Source organism: Mauremys mutica, chromosome 2 (assembly GCF_020497125.1).
Source record: "Mauremys mutica isolate MM-2020 ecotype Southern chromosome 2, ASM2049712v1, whole genome shotgun sequence".
Lineage (NCBI taxonomy): Eukaryota > Metazoa > Chordata > Testudines > Geoemydidae > Mauremys > Mauremys mutica.
Genome location: NC_059073.1, coordinates 259,074,594 through 259,093,522, shown reverse-complemented (window position 1 = coordinate 259,093,522; position 18,929 = coordinate 259,074,594). Strand labels below are relative to the sequence as shown.

Genomic DNA, 18,929 nt, shown 5'->3' with positions numbered 1-18,929 from the left:
TCAAAGGTACAGCTAACCCTAAACTGTGATAGTAAATCCTGCCCATGTGTGCTAGATAATCAGAAAAAATCCAAAGCTTTTGGCACCACCAAACTGGATAAAGGACCATTCTGCATCTAACTGCTTACAACTATCAAGGGAGTAAGAGTCCTTTGCTTACAGATCTCCAAGCTTCAGCAGAAGGTCAAACTTTCCAGTTTCCCAGAAAACACTCAAATAAATATAAGTATGACAGCTGCCCCTACTACTAGGTACATCAGGGTTCGGCAACCTTTCAGAAGTGGTGTGCCGAGTCTTCATTTATTCACTCTAATTTAAGGTTTCGTGTGCCAGTAATACATTTTAACGTTTTTAGAAGGTCTCTTTATATAAGTCTAAGGTTTTTAAAATGTTTAAGAAGCTTCATCTAAAATTAAATTAAAATGCAGAGCCCCCCAGGCCAGGACCCGGGTAGTGAGTGTGCCACTGAAAATCAGCTCGCGTGCCGCCTTCAGCATGTGTGCCGTAGTTTGGCTACTCCTGGAGTAGATCAAGAAGTTCCAGATTTATCTGATCAACACAGCAGAAGTTTCCAAACGGGATAAAAAAAAGTTAAAAGTTTTTCACATTTTCAGCTGAATCTGAGGAATGAGATTATCAAAATCCAGGTAAAATTAACTGATTTGAAATGATCCTGTCCAAAGAGTAACAAACATCCACTTGCTTGAGAGGGCTACTACCTGTGCAGACCTTGTTCGAAGTACTTATGTGGGCAGACTTTTCCTATTATTATTATTTTCCCCTTTATCAACAAATATATTTTGTCTTCTGTTCAAGATTATTGTATTATGTAAAGCACTGTTCTATAAACAAATAATTGCATGCATTTATCTTTAACAAAAGTCCTATGTAAATGTATATGTAAATTAGGTACCATCCTCAGACGTCTGTCAAATTGCCAATGCAACCCTCATTGCTGTAAAGGTTGCATGACATGCATCCTTCTATGTATCAACATATCATGACAACTATAAATCTGTACAATTCCTATTATTTTTCTATTTAGACTTAATTGAATATACACAACCTACTTAGAACTCTGTAGGAAAGTAAAAATCTCTAGAGGCTCTTCCTAAATTATCTACTTCAGTTTGAGTTGTGACAATTTGGCAAACACACAGTTTGAAGTTGGCAGCCTTTTAAAAAGGGCTGGCAATCCAGAACATCTTTCCTTGGTTATAAATTTACGTTTTTTCAAAACATTGCTACAATTATTTTTAAGGGCTTTTCGCATTACCTAGATTTGAGAAAAAGCATCCTTTTCCCATTCCCCAAAGAGCATGCACTTCAAACTGGCACAGTCTGGATTAAACGCTTCTACATAGTTCAGTATAAAAACCAAACGAGTATATTTGTGTGAAGTTAAAATGTTTTAAATTTTAAATAGAAAAATAAATGGAGGAAATTTTTAGAGGTTACTTACAAGTAAGATTTAACTGATATACTGTCATGTGTGATAGAAATAGATTTTAAATGAAAGGGTCACTCAACCTGATTTTGTTAAATTGATCGAGCACCCTTTAAATAATCTATCCTGAATTGGTTTAACTACTTTAAAAAAATAAGTTGACATACATTTTGTTTCTGCTCCCTGTTGATATTTCAAAGACTCTTTTTGGGCAAGCAGAAAGACACCAAACATACTCAGGGCATATTCCTCCTCCACCCACTTTCTCTGGGCACACTCCTGTCTACTGCCTCTTCAGTATTAGTTTTGATATAGTTGTTAAAAACCTTCTTACAGAGCCTGGAAAAGACATACACCATTAACAAACTTCAAAAGTGACTGTCAAACAATGACTAAAAAAATACATTAAAATATTTTTAATCTCTCACTTATAGTAATCTTATGGGCTACTCAGAATGAGAGTAAATACAATTTTCAGGTGGAAATAAGTTTTTTGTTTTGACAATTTTCCTTTAAAATCAAACAGCTTTGCATTGTGTTTATTCACATACAACAGACGTCTTTCACAAAAGTTATAAATGATATTTATGAAAGAAGCATATTTCCTGCAAAGGACACATCACAAAGAAAGGTACTATACAGCAATATTCATCTAGTGGAGCTTGTATATCATAGTTCAGTCTAAGTAATTTAGAGCAGCCAGTTTATAAAAACTACTGAAAGATTCAGCTTAATAGCAAGGGTACTGGTAGGCATTTAACTATGGTAGTGCTTCTGCCACTGATGAGTTCACTATTCTCAGCTATACGCTCACAAAATTTTGCAGTATTTAAGAGTAATAACCTGAATCGAATAAAGCATTACTAAACAGTGTAGTCAAGCGCATTTCACAGGCTGAGGGTTGGCTAAAGTAAGAAGTCTCAGCCCTAATAAAAGAAAACAAAATCCCCAAAGACCATAACTGAAATCTACCCTGACAAAGATGAGAAACCAGATGGATGAGGAAATATCTTTTATTGGACCAACTCCTGTTAGTGAAAGACAAAAGCTTTCCAGCTTACACAGAGCTTCTTCTTCAGGTCTGGGAAAGGTACTTACAGTGTCATAGCTAAATATAAAGTGGAACAGATTCTTTAGCATAAGTAGTTAACACATTGTAAGAGACCATTCAAGGTGAAGTGGCCAGTTAACACCTCTGTATTTGTAAGACAAAAAAGGGGGCTTAGTGGATTACAGATTGTTGTATTAAACCATAAACCCAGTGTCTTCATTAAATTCATGATTTTTCGTGTCTAGCAAAGATATTAATTTAAGCTCCCTAGTTTGTCTTCTGAAGATATTGTGCAGGTTTCCTTTGCGGATGAGGACAGAAGTCAGATGTACAGTGATCACTTTGTGAAAAGTGTTCACCCACACATGATGTGGTGTTTTTGTCTTATCACTTTTCTGTGCAAGTTAATTTAAGGGCAGAGTGATTGTCTCATTTCACCCACATAGTTGTTATGGGACATCTAAGTACACCACATGTTGTGATAGGCATGCACAGGATCCACGGATCTTGAAAAGCAAGTACGGAGTATTTATTATCGTAGCAGTGGAGATATGTCTGCAGGTTTTGCGTCTGTTATGTGGGGTCTGGTGCCACTCTGAGTTGGTGTGCCCTGCTCTATGGGGAGCTTGCGCAGACTAGGACACACCAACCCAAAGCAGCACCAGACCCTCCAAATAACAAAGCAATCATTCCATATCTTATCTCTCAGTCCCCATCCTCAAAGGAACCCTACACAGCACCTTCAAAAGACAATTCTAGGAGCTGAAATTCATAACTTTGCTAGACACTAAAAATCACTGACTTTGACTATGTCTACACTAGAGACCTTAGAGCGACACAGCTGTACCATTGCAGCTGTGCCACTGAAAGGTCTCCCATATGGCCACTCTATGCTGGTGAGAGCGCCCAATGAGTGGTGGTATCTATGTTGGTGGGAGAGCGTCTCCGGACGACATAGCGCTGTCCGCACCTGCACTTTTGTTGGTGAAACTTATGTAAATCAGAGGGGTGTTTTTTTCATACCCAGGACTGACAAAAGTGCTAGTGTAGACAGCCTTAATAAAGGCATTGAATTTATGGCTTTTTACAACAATCTGTAACCCACTAATCCCCATTTTTTGTTCTAAGACTCCAGAGATATTAACTGGCCATTTCACCTTGAATGGTCTCTTACAATATATGTTAAAATACTTATGCTAAACAATCTGTTCCACCATGTATTTATTTGGCTGTGACACTGAGTATCTTTCTCAGACCTGAAGAAGAGCACTGTATAAGCTTGAAAACTTTTCTTTTCATCAACAGAAGTTGGTCCAATAAAATACATTACTTCCCCACTTTGCCTCTCTAATATCCTGGGACCAGCACGGATTCAACACTGCAAACTAGTAAGAGACAATAATTGAGAGACCAAGAAAGGTTAGGTCAGACGCTCTCAAAATTATTATTTTGGGAGGGTGGGGGTGACCTGCAAATTAAGTCCAAACCAAATTTCCAATTAAACAAGTTCCATCATATCTTAAACATTATAGAATAACCAGACTAGTCTTAGATAGGTTCCTAAACATGAAAATACGCCTGTGTTTGAACCTCACCCTCAAAAGCACCAAACTAAAAACTAGAAGAGACAAAGATAGTATTTTGTCTGGGATTTCCATGTCATTCATGCCTGACAAGTGGGTGAAGGACTTTCAGTTAGCTACAGACCAACCAAATGTAAACTGAGGTATTAGTGGGGAGGAACAATATCATTTGATTGTAAGAACAATGGTTTGAGCAAGCAGTTTGCAAAGATTTTATTGCTAGCAGTAAGGAGATGATAAACAAAAACTGCCAGAGAATAGCAGAGAAAATTAATGAGAGAGATTAAAGGGTAAATTTTCAAAGTAGCGCAAAGAGGTTTATCCACACAATTTCAATCAATGGAAATGGTGCCAGACACACACACAAATACATGACTTTGAAACAAACCCAAAGAAGAAAAAAAACTTTCCACAAGCAAAGAGAGACCAGCAGGAAGAAGAAGAAAAAAAAAAACACACACACACACCCCTGAGCAACCCAGTTAAGCAGACCTAAATCCTTGTGTCGATGGAAGAATTCCTTCTGACAACCTAGCTACTACCTCTCAGGGCTTGGCTACACTTACAAATTTGCAGCGCTGCAGCAGGGTGTGAAAACACACCCTCTCCAGTGCTGCAAATTGCGGCGCTGCAAAGCGCCAGTGTGGTCAAAGCCCCAGCGCTGGGAGCACGGCTCCCAGCGCTGTCCGTTATTCCCCACAGGGAGGTGGAGTACGGACAGCGCTGGGAGAGCTTTCTCCCAGCGCTGGCGCTTTGACTACACTTAGCACTTCAAAGCGCTGCCGCGGCAGCGCTTTGAAGCGCTAAGTGTAGCCACAGCCTTAGGAAGGTGGATTGCCTACACCAAAGGGAGAATCCCTCCCATCAGCGTAGGAAATGTTTATACTGAAGCATTACAGCTGTATTGTTTTAAGTGTAGACAAGCCCTAAATGTCCCTGGGCCATTCTGAAACCCTGGTAAGTGAAAGCAGCAAAAGTATCAGATAGTAGAGATTAGGGGAATGTAAAAAAACAGGGAAAAGCCAAAGGAGTGTGATCAGAAAATATGAAGGAGTGAAAGAAAAAATAACGGCAAAGATATGAAACACAAAAAGGGAAATACAATGTGGAGGTGGGGAAAGACAAGGTAAGTGAGAGTCAATTCTCTAAAGGAAGACCACCAGAAATGGTGCAAGATTTTCATTACTAGGGAATCCTATTCTTCTTGTTCCAGGCCCTGAAAATTCTGTCTGTGACGGTTAGAACAGTCATAATAGAAAGTAAAAAACAAAAATGAAAATAAAAAATTAGGACTGTCAATTCATTGCAGTAAACTCAAGCGATTAATTCAAAACAAATTAACTCGATTAAAAAAATTAATCGTGATCCATCGCAGTTTTAGCAGCAAAGAATCCTGTGGCACCTTATAGACTAACAGACGTTTTGCAGCATGAGCTTGCATCCGAAGAAGTGGGTATTCACCCACGAAAGCTCATGCTGCAAAACGTCTGCCACAGGATTCTTTGCTGCTTCTACAGAACCAGACTAACACAGCTACCCCTCTGATACATTGCAGTTTTAATCGCACCGTTAATAGAAAAACATTTATTTAAATATTTTGGATGTTTTCTACATTTTCAAATATAGTGATTCCAATTGCAACACAGAATACAAAGTGTACAGTGATCACTTTATATTATTATTTGTATTACAAATATTTGTGCTGTAATAAAGATAAACAAAAGAAATAGTATTTTTCAATTCACCTCATACATGTACTGTAATGTAGTGGTTCTCAACCAGCAGGACGTGTACCCTTGGTGGTACGCAGAGGTCTTCCAGGAAGTACATCAACTCATCTAGATATTTACCTAGTTTTACAACAGGCTACACAAAAACCACTAGCCAACTCAGTATAAACCACAATTTCACACAGACAAAATGAAACATAAGCAATATTTCACTAATAGTCTGCTGTAACTCTTTTGTATTTTTATGTCTGATTTTGTAAGCAAGTAGTTTTTAAGTGAGGTGAAATTTAGGGTACACAAGACGAAGACTCTTGAAAGGGTTACTGTAGTCTAGAAAGTTTGAGAACCACTGCTGTAGTGCAAGCTCTACCATGAAAGTACAACTTACAAATGTAGATTTTTTTGTTACATAATTGCACTCAAAAACAAAACAATGTAAAACTTTAGAGTCTACTAGTCCACTCAGTCCTCCTTTTTCAGCCAATTGCTAAGACAAACAAGTTTGTTTGCATTTATGGGAGTTACTGCTGCCTGCTTTTTATTTACGTCAGCTGAAAGAGAACAGACATTTACATGGCACTGTTGTAGCTGGTGTTGCAAAGTATTTGTGTGCCAGATACGTTAAACATTCATGTGCCCCTTCATGCTTCCACTTTTCCAGAGGACATGCTTCCATTCTATTATTGTTTAATAGTGAAAATAAAACTGTAATTAATCACGATTTTTTTTTAATTTTGCAATTAATTTTGTAATGGTTTGACAGCCCTATAAAAAATAGAAAAGGGATGCTTGCAAATATATGGATAATAAAAAAGGCTCATCAGTTGCACATAAAGGAAAACTATAAGAACTACAAGGAGGTAGGAAGTTAATAGACAGATGCAAGTAGAAATGAGAGAAATTCACAAATGAACACATTGAGTAAAAAATTAAGTGTTGTGAGACAAGAAAAGGAAAACAGTTTAATCCTATAAACCCTTACGTACATGAGTAGTCCTTACACATACAAATTATTCCACTGAGATTAATGGTATTACTTAGGTCAATAATAGTTTGCTGGATCTAGCAGTAATAGATTAATATAACCTTTATGTTCTTAACATGCAAAAAAAATACTCTTGTTTATGAATAGTCATATCAACATCTAAAGAAGTGTTAATAGAAATAGTTACTAAAAAGACTAAAATTTAACAAAATATTTATTACCCCAGGGATCTATTTTGAAAACATTAATTAAAAAAACTACAATATTTTTAAAACAATAGAATATTTTGGAATAAAAGAGATACCTAAGTAGATAATTCACACCCTGTAATTTATAAGTATTTCAATAAGACATTGTGGTATACTGCAATGAAGAACATTTTAATAATCATGCTTTATTAAATCTTGGAATTTTGTATAAAAATTACATAGACTTTTTTATGCTCTAATGCTTTGTTTTATGTATGAAAAATAAGCATATTGTAAAAAGTTTAATGCAATACATTCAAGTTAAATTATACTTTTTAAAAAAATGCAAAGTACCAGTTATATGCTTGACTTTAAAATTATATTTTAACAAGCTTAAAACTAAAGATCACAGTTTTTTTAAAATAATGAAGTCACATACAGAGACATAAGCCATAAACACACATATAATTATACCTTATTATAACGATCATGAGGAACAGACTGCAACACGATAGGTTCCATTGTAGAAACATTTGCAAACTGCACCTCGGGAATGTACAGGGCACAAACCACATGAGCCCAACCTACAAAAAGTTATAATTGCATTTTATTTTTAATGCCTTTTAAAAACTCAAAGGATACTTCAAATACAGCAAAGAGAACCTTTCACAGCATGTTTTGCCGTGTACTGTTTTAATTATTTAGAACATTGCAGATTTAAGTTACTTAAAAAAAAAAAAAGATTCTTTACCATATCATAGCATGCAAAGATAGGATTGGCTGCAACACATTTTCGAGTTTCTACTGTCTCAAAGTGTAGAGAATTTAGACATAATACTGATGAAATGGTAAAGGTCATGATTTATCCAAACAAATCCTAATACACTGATAAAAGAAGAGATGATTCCTTATGATTCTTTGAACCAACAAGCTCAACATTTAAAATAAACTGCACACATTCCTTAAATTTTGAAACAATTTATGCAGAGAAATATTTTATGAATATCTAGTATTTATGTGAGTTTTGTCATCCATGTAATCTTTCTTTTGCATATTGGGTTATTTTCTCTTAAACTCACTAGATGAATTTTATTTTGACTACTAGATTCATGGGTTTCATTAATAACCATTCTACCCCAAAGGGTTCTCTTCCCATAAACCTTTCACCACAGTAAGAATGAAATACTGTTTGATCAGTCTCTTCTCGTTAGCTCCAATAGGTAAACTCCATATTTACTTTTCATCTTCATATTGATAATCTCACTACAAAACATCAGCCTGGGCTCATTAATACATATTTTGTCACTTACCACCTTTTGGTAGATCTTGAACAATATTTCAAGGGGAATAAAAACCTGTTTGTCTCACTTTCCTAACAGTTTGCACAGATTTGTGACCTAGAAAGGAGCCTACCTAATTCTAGGTTTTCTTTTGTTCCCAAGGGAGTCAACAATTTGTGCCAGCTGAAGAACACAGTTTATCGTATTTGCTACTGTTTCATCACAGACAGTTCAACTTGAAAGTTACTTTGCTATTCAAGAATACACCATATTCTACCTTGAACTGTTTTACACACAAACTACTAGGCAGTTAATCTGAAAGAGCCACTTATTAATATAAAGAGTTCCATGCATTCTAACAGTAAAAATATTCAGTGCAGAGGTGCTGCAACTCAAAAGAAATTTGGTGTGTCTAATTATTTAGGCTGTATCTTATACTCCCCCAGAACAGAAATTATCTAGATGGTGCACAGTTCAGTATTTTGTCACAAAACTAGCAATATATGTGGGATTCTCCTTAAAAATAAATTGCATCATCCCTATATTCACACTGCTCACTATGTGCCCTAAATATTCACATTCATTTCAAATAATGGAAAATTAGATATTTTGAGTAGAATGAGCTGTTGATTTTCCCCCTGGACATCAAAAAATTTCCTCTGTATTGATGCATGCAATAATAGAAAAAAACTACAGCTCCAACACAATTAAGAGAGTGTTCCAAAATGTTTTAAAAACGTACAATATTCAGGTCTTAAGTTTCCCAACTATCAAAACTGAAGCATCTTGACTCCCAAACATATTTGTTCTAACAAGTTAGCATCAACTTATAATAGTCAGTATTATTAACTCTCTAAACTGGTATTAATATGAGTGGAACATATCACAGAATGCAGGTTTTGCTTTCCAATCAGTTCTCTTCATGGTTAGAAAAACAAACTGTGCACAAGGCTGGTTCTTGGTTGTCTAATTGTTTCAGACTTATGATGATTCTTAACCTTTTTCTTAAACTAAACTGATGTTTTTCTCAGTATATGCTGGCATAATACTTTAATCTGTCTAGAAAATTCAAAACTCAATCAGGTAATGGTTACAGTTAGCAACATTCATTGACTGGCAAGCTTTGGCATAATTGTTCTATTTTACTGTTTTCTTCAAATGACTTTTTGTAGAACTCTTCACATACACTACTCTCCTTTCTTACAGATAGTCATTTTGTAAATTGCTAACTTGATTTCTTTTAAAAACAAACCCTGACGATTAATTCATAAAGCATTGTAAACATCAACTTTGGAGGACCCACACAGGCCTGTCCCTTTCCTTCTTGACCCATCCTTCTGGCTGAAAACATAGCAGCTAATGGGAATGTGACTCCAGGAAATAAAAGTATACAAGGGCTTTTGCTAAGGCTTTAGGCTTCCTGCCACTACACTATTAAAAACACACTTACAGCAACAGTATTAAAAGTGAGTGTGTTCCACATGAAGTATCATTCTAATGATTTTCCTATCTGGAAAAATGTTCAATACAATAAAAATGTCACTAATCTGAAAAATCCACTAACACTGTAGAATGGCAACAGAGAGCCGCTCAGCACTTTCTTCCTAATTTCTTACATCAGTTATTAGCAGGCAAGATACAATTTTTTATTGGCGACAGACTGTGGAATTATCCAATTCCTATTTACAGTAACTAATCTACAAAATATCCAAGACACTGAAAAAATATCCTCTCTTTTTATAAAAAGTCTGACTAAAATGAAGTATCTTAACTCTTTCAATGAGGAATTTCCACTGCAAATCCACAGTGTCAGTTTCAAGGTCTTCTAATTACAGCCAAGCTGAGTTTTTTCACTGAATGCTGCTCTATACTGGACCTTCACTAGGAAGAACAAACAGTGAGGCCCAGGACCAATAATTGTCTTCAGTTAAAGTCTATTTATTCTGGTTTATACAATATCAATATACAATATTAACATATTATAATGATTTTTTTTTAATTAGCACTATAAAGACCTCTGGGAGACCATTCCCCAAAGCAGGAATAAGACATCTTCTGAGACCCTCAAGATGAAGCATCTACGGCTTCCTCATGAAATATTATGGAGAAGGGGGTTCTTAGTGTTCAATGCCTCCCAGACAGGTAGACGGGGGTGAAAGGGTTCCTGCCTACATCTTCCCAAGAATACTGGTATGTTGCCATCTTCTCTGTTAGTATCTTAGTAGTGGGGGCGGGGAGGAAGTCATTAGCTCCTGTCATGCCTGTCCCGTATATAGGATTAAGGGAGGTGGAAGCCTTAAACTGCTTCCAGCTGCAGAGAGCCCCAGAAAGGCTTCCCATGCCATATACATTTGTGGCTGTGAGCGCACCCTAGAGGGATCTTTGACAGTTGACATAACATGAGGCAAGGTTTATTCTTGCTTTGGAACAGCAGCCCCTGGGACCTCCTAACAGACAACCCCCAAAAATAAATATACTTTTAATTTCTTTCTAAAACAATACTTACCTTTGGCAATTACTAGCCCATACTTTCATTATTATATAAGGTTCTGATCAGAAAGCATATAGCTGTCCTTTGTCTTCAGTGCTAGCCTTTTAGGAAACACTATCAACAACCATCATCAGAGCTACCAGTTTGTCAACCACTACCGGAGCCAGGTAGAACCACAGTAGACTTTTCAGATTATTCTAAGCTACAGGGGTAAATATCCAGTCACATTTTCATGTTCTCTTACTTTTCCCTGCTTGTATTAATATCTGTATTTTTTTTTAATTGGAAAAAAAACCCTCAGATTTCTACTCTTATTTCCAAAGAAAAGTCTCAAAGGTTTTAAAACGTTATTTTTAGGTTGCTTTAAAAGAAGTTTTCCTTCTCTGACAAGAAGCCCAGTACTGCTAACCCCAAACATTTCAGAAACCGTAAGTCAGGCACAAAAGGAATCTGAAAGGTAAAAAGTTTCCCACTATGAATAAACTATATTTTCAAGCATATTTCACTTTTTAAAAATAGGCATTTCTGAGTTTCCTGTTGGTACCTTCTGTCTTATTAACAATTGACAGATTGTGATATTTTCAGAAGGAAGTGTAGCAGGTCACATGGAGCTCTTAAAAACAAACAATATGACAACTCATGGGGGTATGACGTGCCTTTCTCCCCAGAGATCAAGTGGCAAGTTAAAAAGTCTTTGAGCAAACAGCCCCTTACCCAAAGTTTCCTTCTTGCAGGCATCTCTACTGGGATCCCAACTCTTCCTTGAGGTCTGGTAGTCAAAATTCTCATAGATTTTAAGGCCAGAATGATCATTAGGAACATCTAGTCTAATCCAGCATAACAAAGGCCATAGAATGTTGCCTAGCAATTCATGCATGTAGCCCATAACTTCTGTCTGAGCTAGCGCACATATTTTAGAAACATATTCAATCTTGATTTAAAGACATCAAGAGACAGTGATGGGGTGGATTCTCTGTAAAAGCTGTTCCAATGATTCCCTATTAAAAAAAAAGTGCTTAATTTCTACTCTAGCTTTGTCTAGATTCAACTTCCCACCATTGGACTTGGCTATGGTTGTGTCGGCTTGATTAAAGAGTCTTCTAGTACCAGACATCATCTCTGCATGTAGATACTTATGTACCATTATTAAGTTACCTTTTAACCTTCTCTTGCACAAATTAAAGTGGTTGAACATTAATCCCTCATTGCAGATTTTTGAGACAGCAAGTTCTTTTGGCTCTTTTCTGAAGCCTTTCCAATTTGCCAACATTCTTTTAAGTATGGACACCAGAACTGGACCGAACAGTTCTATAATGGTCTCACCAGTGATGTATACAGAGGCAATACCACCTCACTACTTCTACTTTCCAATCGTATACATCCAAGGATCGTGTTAGATCTCTCAGCCCCCACATACTGGCTCTTACTCTGTTGGTTTTCTACCATGTTTTTCAAGCCCTTTTCAGTTGCTACTTTCCAACATATGAGAGACTACAAGTGTGACGTACACTCTCAATTCAGAGATGCAGGATATTGCATTTGGCGGTACTGAAAAACAGGTGTTCCAGGTGTTCCAAATGAGCCAATCTTGACAAGAGATCCAAACTATTTTGTAGAATTGACCTGTTTCAGTCATTTACCATTCACCAATTTTTGGTGTCATCTTCAAACTTTACCATCACCGATTCTATATTTTCCTCCAGATCCTCGACAGAGACATCAAACTGCATTAGGCCAAAGACAGATCCTTTCAGGGCCCTATTAAAAACACCCTCTCTGAATAATGATTCTCCATAGAGCTGCTCTGAGAGCTCCCTGTTAGCTAGTTTAAATTCATTTAACATGTGCTATACTAATTTTGTATAGTGCTAATTTTTTATTCATAATGGCATGTGGTAATAAATCAAATGCCTTACAGAAGTCTATTATGTGCAAAAAGTTATTTTTTAATCAAGCAAGCTTGTAATCTCATAAAAACAATATCAAATGTGTTTGAAAAGACCTATTTTCCATAAAACCATGTTGACTGGTATTAATTTATGTGAGTGCATTCCACATCAGGCTTGCCATGATTTTGCCTGGATTCAGCATCAAGCTAACCAGCCTATATTTACTCAGGTCATCCTATTTATAGTTTTTAAATATTAACACATTAGGGGTTTTTTTTCAGTCCTCCTTAACTTCCTTACTGTTCCAAGATTGGTTAAACAATATCAATAACTCAGAGCTCCTTGGCTAATTCATTTAAAATTCCTGAGTGCAAGTTATTTGGTTCCATAGGACCACACAAATTTAACTTTCTTAGAACCTGTTTAAAATCATGCCTACTTACTGTGGGATTAGAAATTTCATTATTACTGTCAGATATGACTACGTGATCCAGCTTTTCTAAATACAGAATAGAAACACAGTAAAAGCCTTTTTATCCAGCATTTTGGGGGAAATTAGAGGTGCTGAAAAAAATCGAAATAACTAAGAGGGAGAGAGTTTGCGTGTGAGGGGGGGTGCGGGACTGGGGGCTGGGGCACGGGAGTGGGAGCGGGACGCTGCATCCAGACAGCCCTCACCTCAGGTGGCTCCCCACAAGCAGCGATCTGTCCCTTCTGCTCGTAGGCAGAGGGGTGCCTAGGCGGCTCTGTGTGCTGCCTCTGCCCGCAAGCGCTGACCCCGCAGCTCCCATTGGCCACAGTTCCTGACCAATGGGAGCTATGGAGCCAGTGCTCAATGTGGGGCAGGGCCAGCGCACAGAGCCGCCTAGCCGCGCCTTCTCTTACGAGCAGCAGGGACAGATCGCAGTTTGCAGGAAGCCGCCCAAGGTGAGCGCCGCCCAGATCCAGCACCCCATACCCCCTCCCACGTGCCAACCCCCTGCCCCAAACCCCCTCCCAAACCCAAACTCCCTCCCAGAGCTTGTACTCCAAACCCCAGCCCCACACCTCCTACTGCACTCCAAACCCCTCGTGGCCATTCCTTTGCCTAGGAGCAGCAGGGACATGTCACTGCTTCCAGGGAGCCACGCAGAACCAGGTAGGGAGCAGCCTCACGCCAACCAGACTATAAACCACACTTTCAATGAAGATCAGAAATGCTGATTTATAGAGTGGTAAAGTGCCAGATAACACAGCTTTTACTATACAATTTCTTCTTATAACAATCTACATTTCAAAAGCCTAAACATTTCTAACCTTTTACTTCATAATACAATCTCAAACTGGGGATCAGGACCACTCAGGGGGTACCAAGGTTATTACATGGGGTGTCACGAGCTGTCAGCCTCCACCCCAAGCCCCACTTTGCCTACAGCATTTATAATAGTGTTAAATATATTTTAAAGTGTTTTTAATTTGGGGGGGGGTCGCACTCAGAGGCGTGCTGTGTGAAAAGGGTCACCAGTACAAAATTTTGAGAACCACTGAAATAGCAGCAACAGTCTCAGAATTTATATGGAAAGAGTCATATAATTATACTTCATCTACAATGATCCCAGAGCAGGTCACATATAGGAACATGCAAACACAAACTCTATCACTGAAATAGTTATCACTTGGGCACAATGTGACAGTTATTTAACACCACACAAAATGGTGACACACAAAATCCATTCAAAACCAACATGCAGTAGGAAATCACAAAGATAGTGTTATTGACCGTTATTGTCAAATCCTGAAATTCAATATTAGTATTCTTTGCAATTTACTTAATAGGCTAGTTTAATCAAAGATAAGCACAAGTAATACAGGAAACACTACTTTTTACACAATCTTATGGATTTGGCTGGGTTTTCAAAGAACACACAAAAGAGAACCCTCCAGTGATTAGTTATAGTACTTAAAGTACTGTAAGTATTTATTACAGAAAACTATATTGAGACACTGTTTTTCTAAATACTTTTTAGAAATACATGCTTCAGTATCTACAATCAGTTAAACGAGCTGTTGGCTCTCTAAATGGAGGTAGGCATCTTCATATTTCCCAGCAGCATAATCTTAAGCATGGCTAAAAACAATGTTTTTGTTCGAAAGCACGGAAAATGAGATAAAACTTTTGAAACTAATTGGTTATTTTAGTAGCTGATTTTAAAAGTTAATATTTGCTCAGTCCTCTAAAAATGCAGTGATATGTACACGATAAACATTAGGGTTTAACAATTGCTAAATCAAATGTGTTTAAATTAGGGCTGTCAATTAAGTGCAGTTAACTCATGCGATTAACTCAAAATAATTAACTGCAATTAAAAAAATTAATTGTGATTAATCGCACTGTTAAACAGTAGAATACCAATTGAAATGTATTCAATATTTCTGTATTTTTCTACATTTTCAAATATATTAATTTCTATTACAACAGAATACAAAGTGTACAGTGCTCACTTTACATTATTATTTTTATTACAAATATTTGCATTGTAAAAATGATAAAAAATATTTTTCAGTTCACCTCATACAAGTACTGTAGTGCAATCTCTTTACCATGGAAGTGTAACTTACAAATGTAAGTGGGTTGTTTTTTTTTGTTACATAAGTGCACTCAAAAACAAAACAATGTAAAACTTTAAAGCCCACAAGTCCACTCAGTCCTACTTCTTGGTTCAGCCAATCGCTAAGACAAACAAGTTTGTTTACATTTACAGGAGATACTGCTGACTGCTGCTTATTTACAATGTCACCTGAAAGTGAGAACAGGCATTCACATGGCACTTTTGAAGCTGGCGTTGCAAGGTATTTACGTGCCAGATATGCCTCTTCATGCTTCGGCCACCATTCCAGAGGACATGCTTCCATGCTGATAATGCTCATTAAAAAAATAATGTGTTAATTAAATTTGTGACTGAACTCCTTGTATGTCTCCTGCTCTGTTTTACCCACATTCTGCCATATATTTTTATGTTATAGCAGTCTCGGATGATGACCCAGCACATGTTCATTCTAAGAACACTTTCACAGCAGATTTGACAAAACGCAAAGAAGGTACCAATGTGAGATTTCTAAGGATAGATATAGCATTCAACCCAAGGTTTAAGAATCTGAAGTGCCTTCCAAAATCTGAGAGGGACAAGGTGTGGAGCATGCTTTCAGATGTCTTAAAAGAGCAACACTATGATCCGGAAACTACAGAACCCGAACCAACAAAAAAGAAAATCAACCTTCTGCTGGTGGCATCTGGCTCAGATGATGAAAATGAACATCCGTCGGTCCATTCTGCTTTGGATTGTTATTGAGCAGAACCCACCATCAGCATGGACACATGTCCTCTGGAATGGTGGTTTAAGCATGAAGGGACATATGAATCTTGTAGCCGGCATCATAAGATATTTACGTGCCAGATGCGCTAAACAGTGCCATGCGAACGTCTGTTCTCACTTTTAAGTGACATCATAAACAAGAAGCATTTGTTTGCATTATCTCCTGCAAATTGTAAACAAACTTGTTTGTCTGAGCGATTGGCTGAAGTAGGACTGAGTGGACTTGTAGGCTCTAAAGTTTTACGTTGTTTTATTTTTCAATGCAGTTATTTTTTGTACATAATTCTACATTTGTAAGTTCAACTTTCATGATAAAGAGATTGCACTACAGTACTTGTATTAGGTGAACTGAACAATACTATTTATTTTGTTTTTTACAGTGCAAATATTTGTAATCAAAAATATAAAGTGAGCACATACACTTTGTATTCTGTGTTGTAATTAAAATCAATATATTTGAAAATGTAGACAACATCCAAAAATATTTAAATAAATTATATTATATTATTGTTTGACAGTGCAATTAATCGCTTGACAGCCCTAGTTTAAATATATTTAAAAAAAACTTTTAAACTGATTTCCAGTGTTTCTACAATAATGGTAACACATATTCTTGCATTCCTACTTTGCATCAAATTGTCAAGACAGAAGCTTCCTGCTTGATTACTGTTTTTTCCTTGTTTACTTTTTTAAATTAGATAACAGAATAACCTAATCAGTAACAACTGAATTTTTTGCACTGGATTTTTTTAATCAACATATTTTACTTTCATTATAACTATTACTAACAGAAAGTATTATACTATCTAGCAAAATTTGTAAAGATGATCTTAGCAACCAGAATGAAAATCAGTTAAAAGCACTCTGCATATCACCTTTGGGCTGAGACTAGAGACAGAGAAAGAGCAAAGTTGTATTCTCCTCATAAACAGTCTATATTTTGAGGTTGAGGCACACCTTTCACATCAGAGGGAAGGATTTGTTTTAATGGTATATCCTTGGAATTTTAGTTTCAGAGAGCTCTGGGAAGAATAGGAGATAGTGACTTATCAGAACACTAGGCAAGAACTTCATAATATTCTGTAATGTACAGCTATTGACAAAGTGCTTCCTAACCAGTGTTCCCTCTAAATTTTTACATCCATGTGTGGAATGAATTTTGTTATGTGCACCAATATGGAGGTGATGTGTGGCAGGGGTGGGACTGAGAGACTTGGAGTGTGGGAGGGTACTCAGGGTGCGGGCTCTGAGGTGCAGGCTGCCCAGGACTGCTGTGGGGAGAGGTGCTTCTCCCTGGCCACAGCAGCTTTGGCGGGTCTGGGGCGGGGGCTGGGCCTTTCCCTGCCTGCATAGCCCTTGATAGCTTGCTGCGTAGTCACGTGGCCGCGCATCTTACAGAGAACTTAGTTCCTAACACACCTGGATTCATCCTCACATGACACCACTGATTCCAGATAACTTGCAAGAAAAGCAACAAGAGAGCAGTGGCAGAAGTCTCAATCCAAAAATTGCAACAAATAGTTTCTGAAATCTTTTGTGATGGAGGAGGAAAATGAAGTTTTCTTCCAGAGTCGGCCGGCTGATCAGCGCCTCCCCCTCCCTCCCGTAGCCTCCTACCCACCATGATCAGCTGTTTTGCAGCATGCAGGAGACTTTGAGAGAGTGTTCAAGAGTGAGGGCACAGCACACTGGGGGGAGGGGGCAGAACGGGGTGGGAAGAGGCGGGGTGGGGGTGGAGCCTTGGAGGAGGGGTGGAGTGGGGGTGGGGGGTTTGGGGCACAGCCAGGGGTCGAACACCCCCCGGCGCATTAGAAAGTCAGCGCCTGTGCACATGGCATCTTATAGCCTTGGCTGCAGACACAAGGGCGATGCAAGATGCATGTGTGGGTCAACTGACACTGCTACAAATCATTCAGGCTCCAGCACATGATGCGCATGTGCACCAATGTTTGGAATCCATATAGGGACCATCACTCGAAGAAACACAAAATCTGAATAAACAGAATTGTTCTCAGAAACTTGTTAAATGTGGGTTGTTAGCATCTAGTAACAAAGTCTAGCATTTCTTACTAAGGAATTTTCGCATTCTTTTGCGGATAAATTCACTTGGAATTTGGATTGAGCTGTATGTCACAATGATAAAGTTAAGTCGAAAAAGAGTCTTCTCTGCTGGAGTTTTAGTCAATGTTGCTTACTGAACTCCTGGGAGTACTAAGAGACCCTGCAAACTGTCACCTGTGAATTAGAATGGTGAAGGCCAAAAGGGAGGTACTGAGGCATATTATTGTAATTGTCTGCCCGCTTCTTTTAACCATTTTTAGAAAATCTCTGGTCAAGAAACATTATTTAATCCAGACAGACACTCCATTTACTGTCAACATCTCAAACCCTCCTTTCCTTTCCATGGAAAATAATTAAGGCTGTACAGATGACATTTTGATAATTCCTGGAGTAATCAGCTTTCCTTGACCCCAGTCAATTTGCTTAATGTTAAGCTTAGGTATAACAAGGAGACTGCATCCACTGTGTTGGTTGATCTCCTTCTGGGGTGGATGAAGATAGCGGGCATATGATGATTTTTTAGATCTTTCTGCCATCTTCAGTGTTGTTGAAAGCAAGAGGTTGTTGACATACCAGCAGACCCTATCAGGAGTAGACAGAGTAATTCAAGTGGCTCCATTTCTTTCCAAAAGATGCCAGAATGTAATATTGGACAATAGCTCATCTGCCCAGATGACTCTCTCATTCAGGGTTTCTCAGACTCCAATAGTCACCCATCCTATTCAATGTTTATGAGGCCCCATATACTTCAGAGATGGCAAACTGTAGACAAACAACAAACAGGATGCTGCATAATAGACAGAGGTAAGGATATACAATTTGTAGTTTAGGATTATGCACGATGTCACTCTTACAAAATCCATCACAGAAT

The 18,929-nt window shown here is 37.8% G+C and overlaps 1 protein-coding gene across 6 annotated transcripts in view; it reads right to left on the bottom strand.

Moving 5' to 3' along the window:
- The window catches only part of MLLT10 (MLLT10 histone lysine methyltransferase DOT1L cofactor), a 239,406-nt gene that overhangs the window by 168,074 nt on the left and 52,403 nt on the right, over window positions 1-18,929 (bottom strand). For 4 of the 6 annotated variants that reach the window (XM_045005045.1, XM_045005043.1, XM_045005044.1 and 1 more), the window contains one exon: window positions 7,459-7,568. The exons of 1 other annotated variant lie outside the window; for it this stretch is intronic. In XM_045005045.1, coding sequence (XP_044860980.1) covers window positions 7,459-7,568 — 110 coding nt within the window. Of the gene's footprint in view, window positions 1-1,614; window positions 1,728-7,458; window positions 7,569-18,929 lie in introns of those variants that run through there. One more of the 6 variants, XM_045005049.1, reaches the window with a different exon arrangement.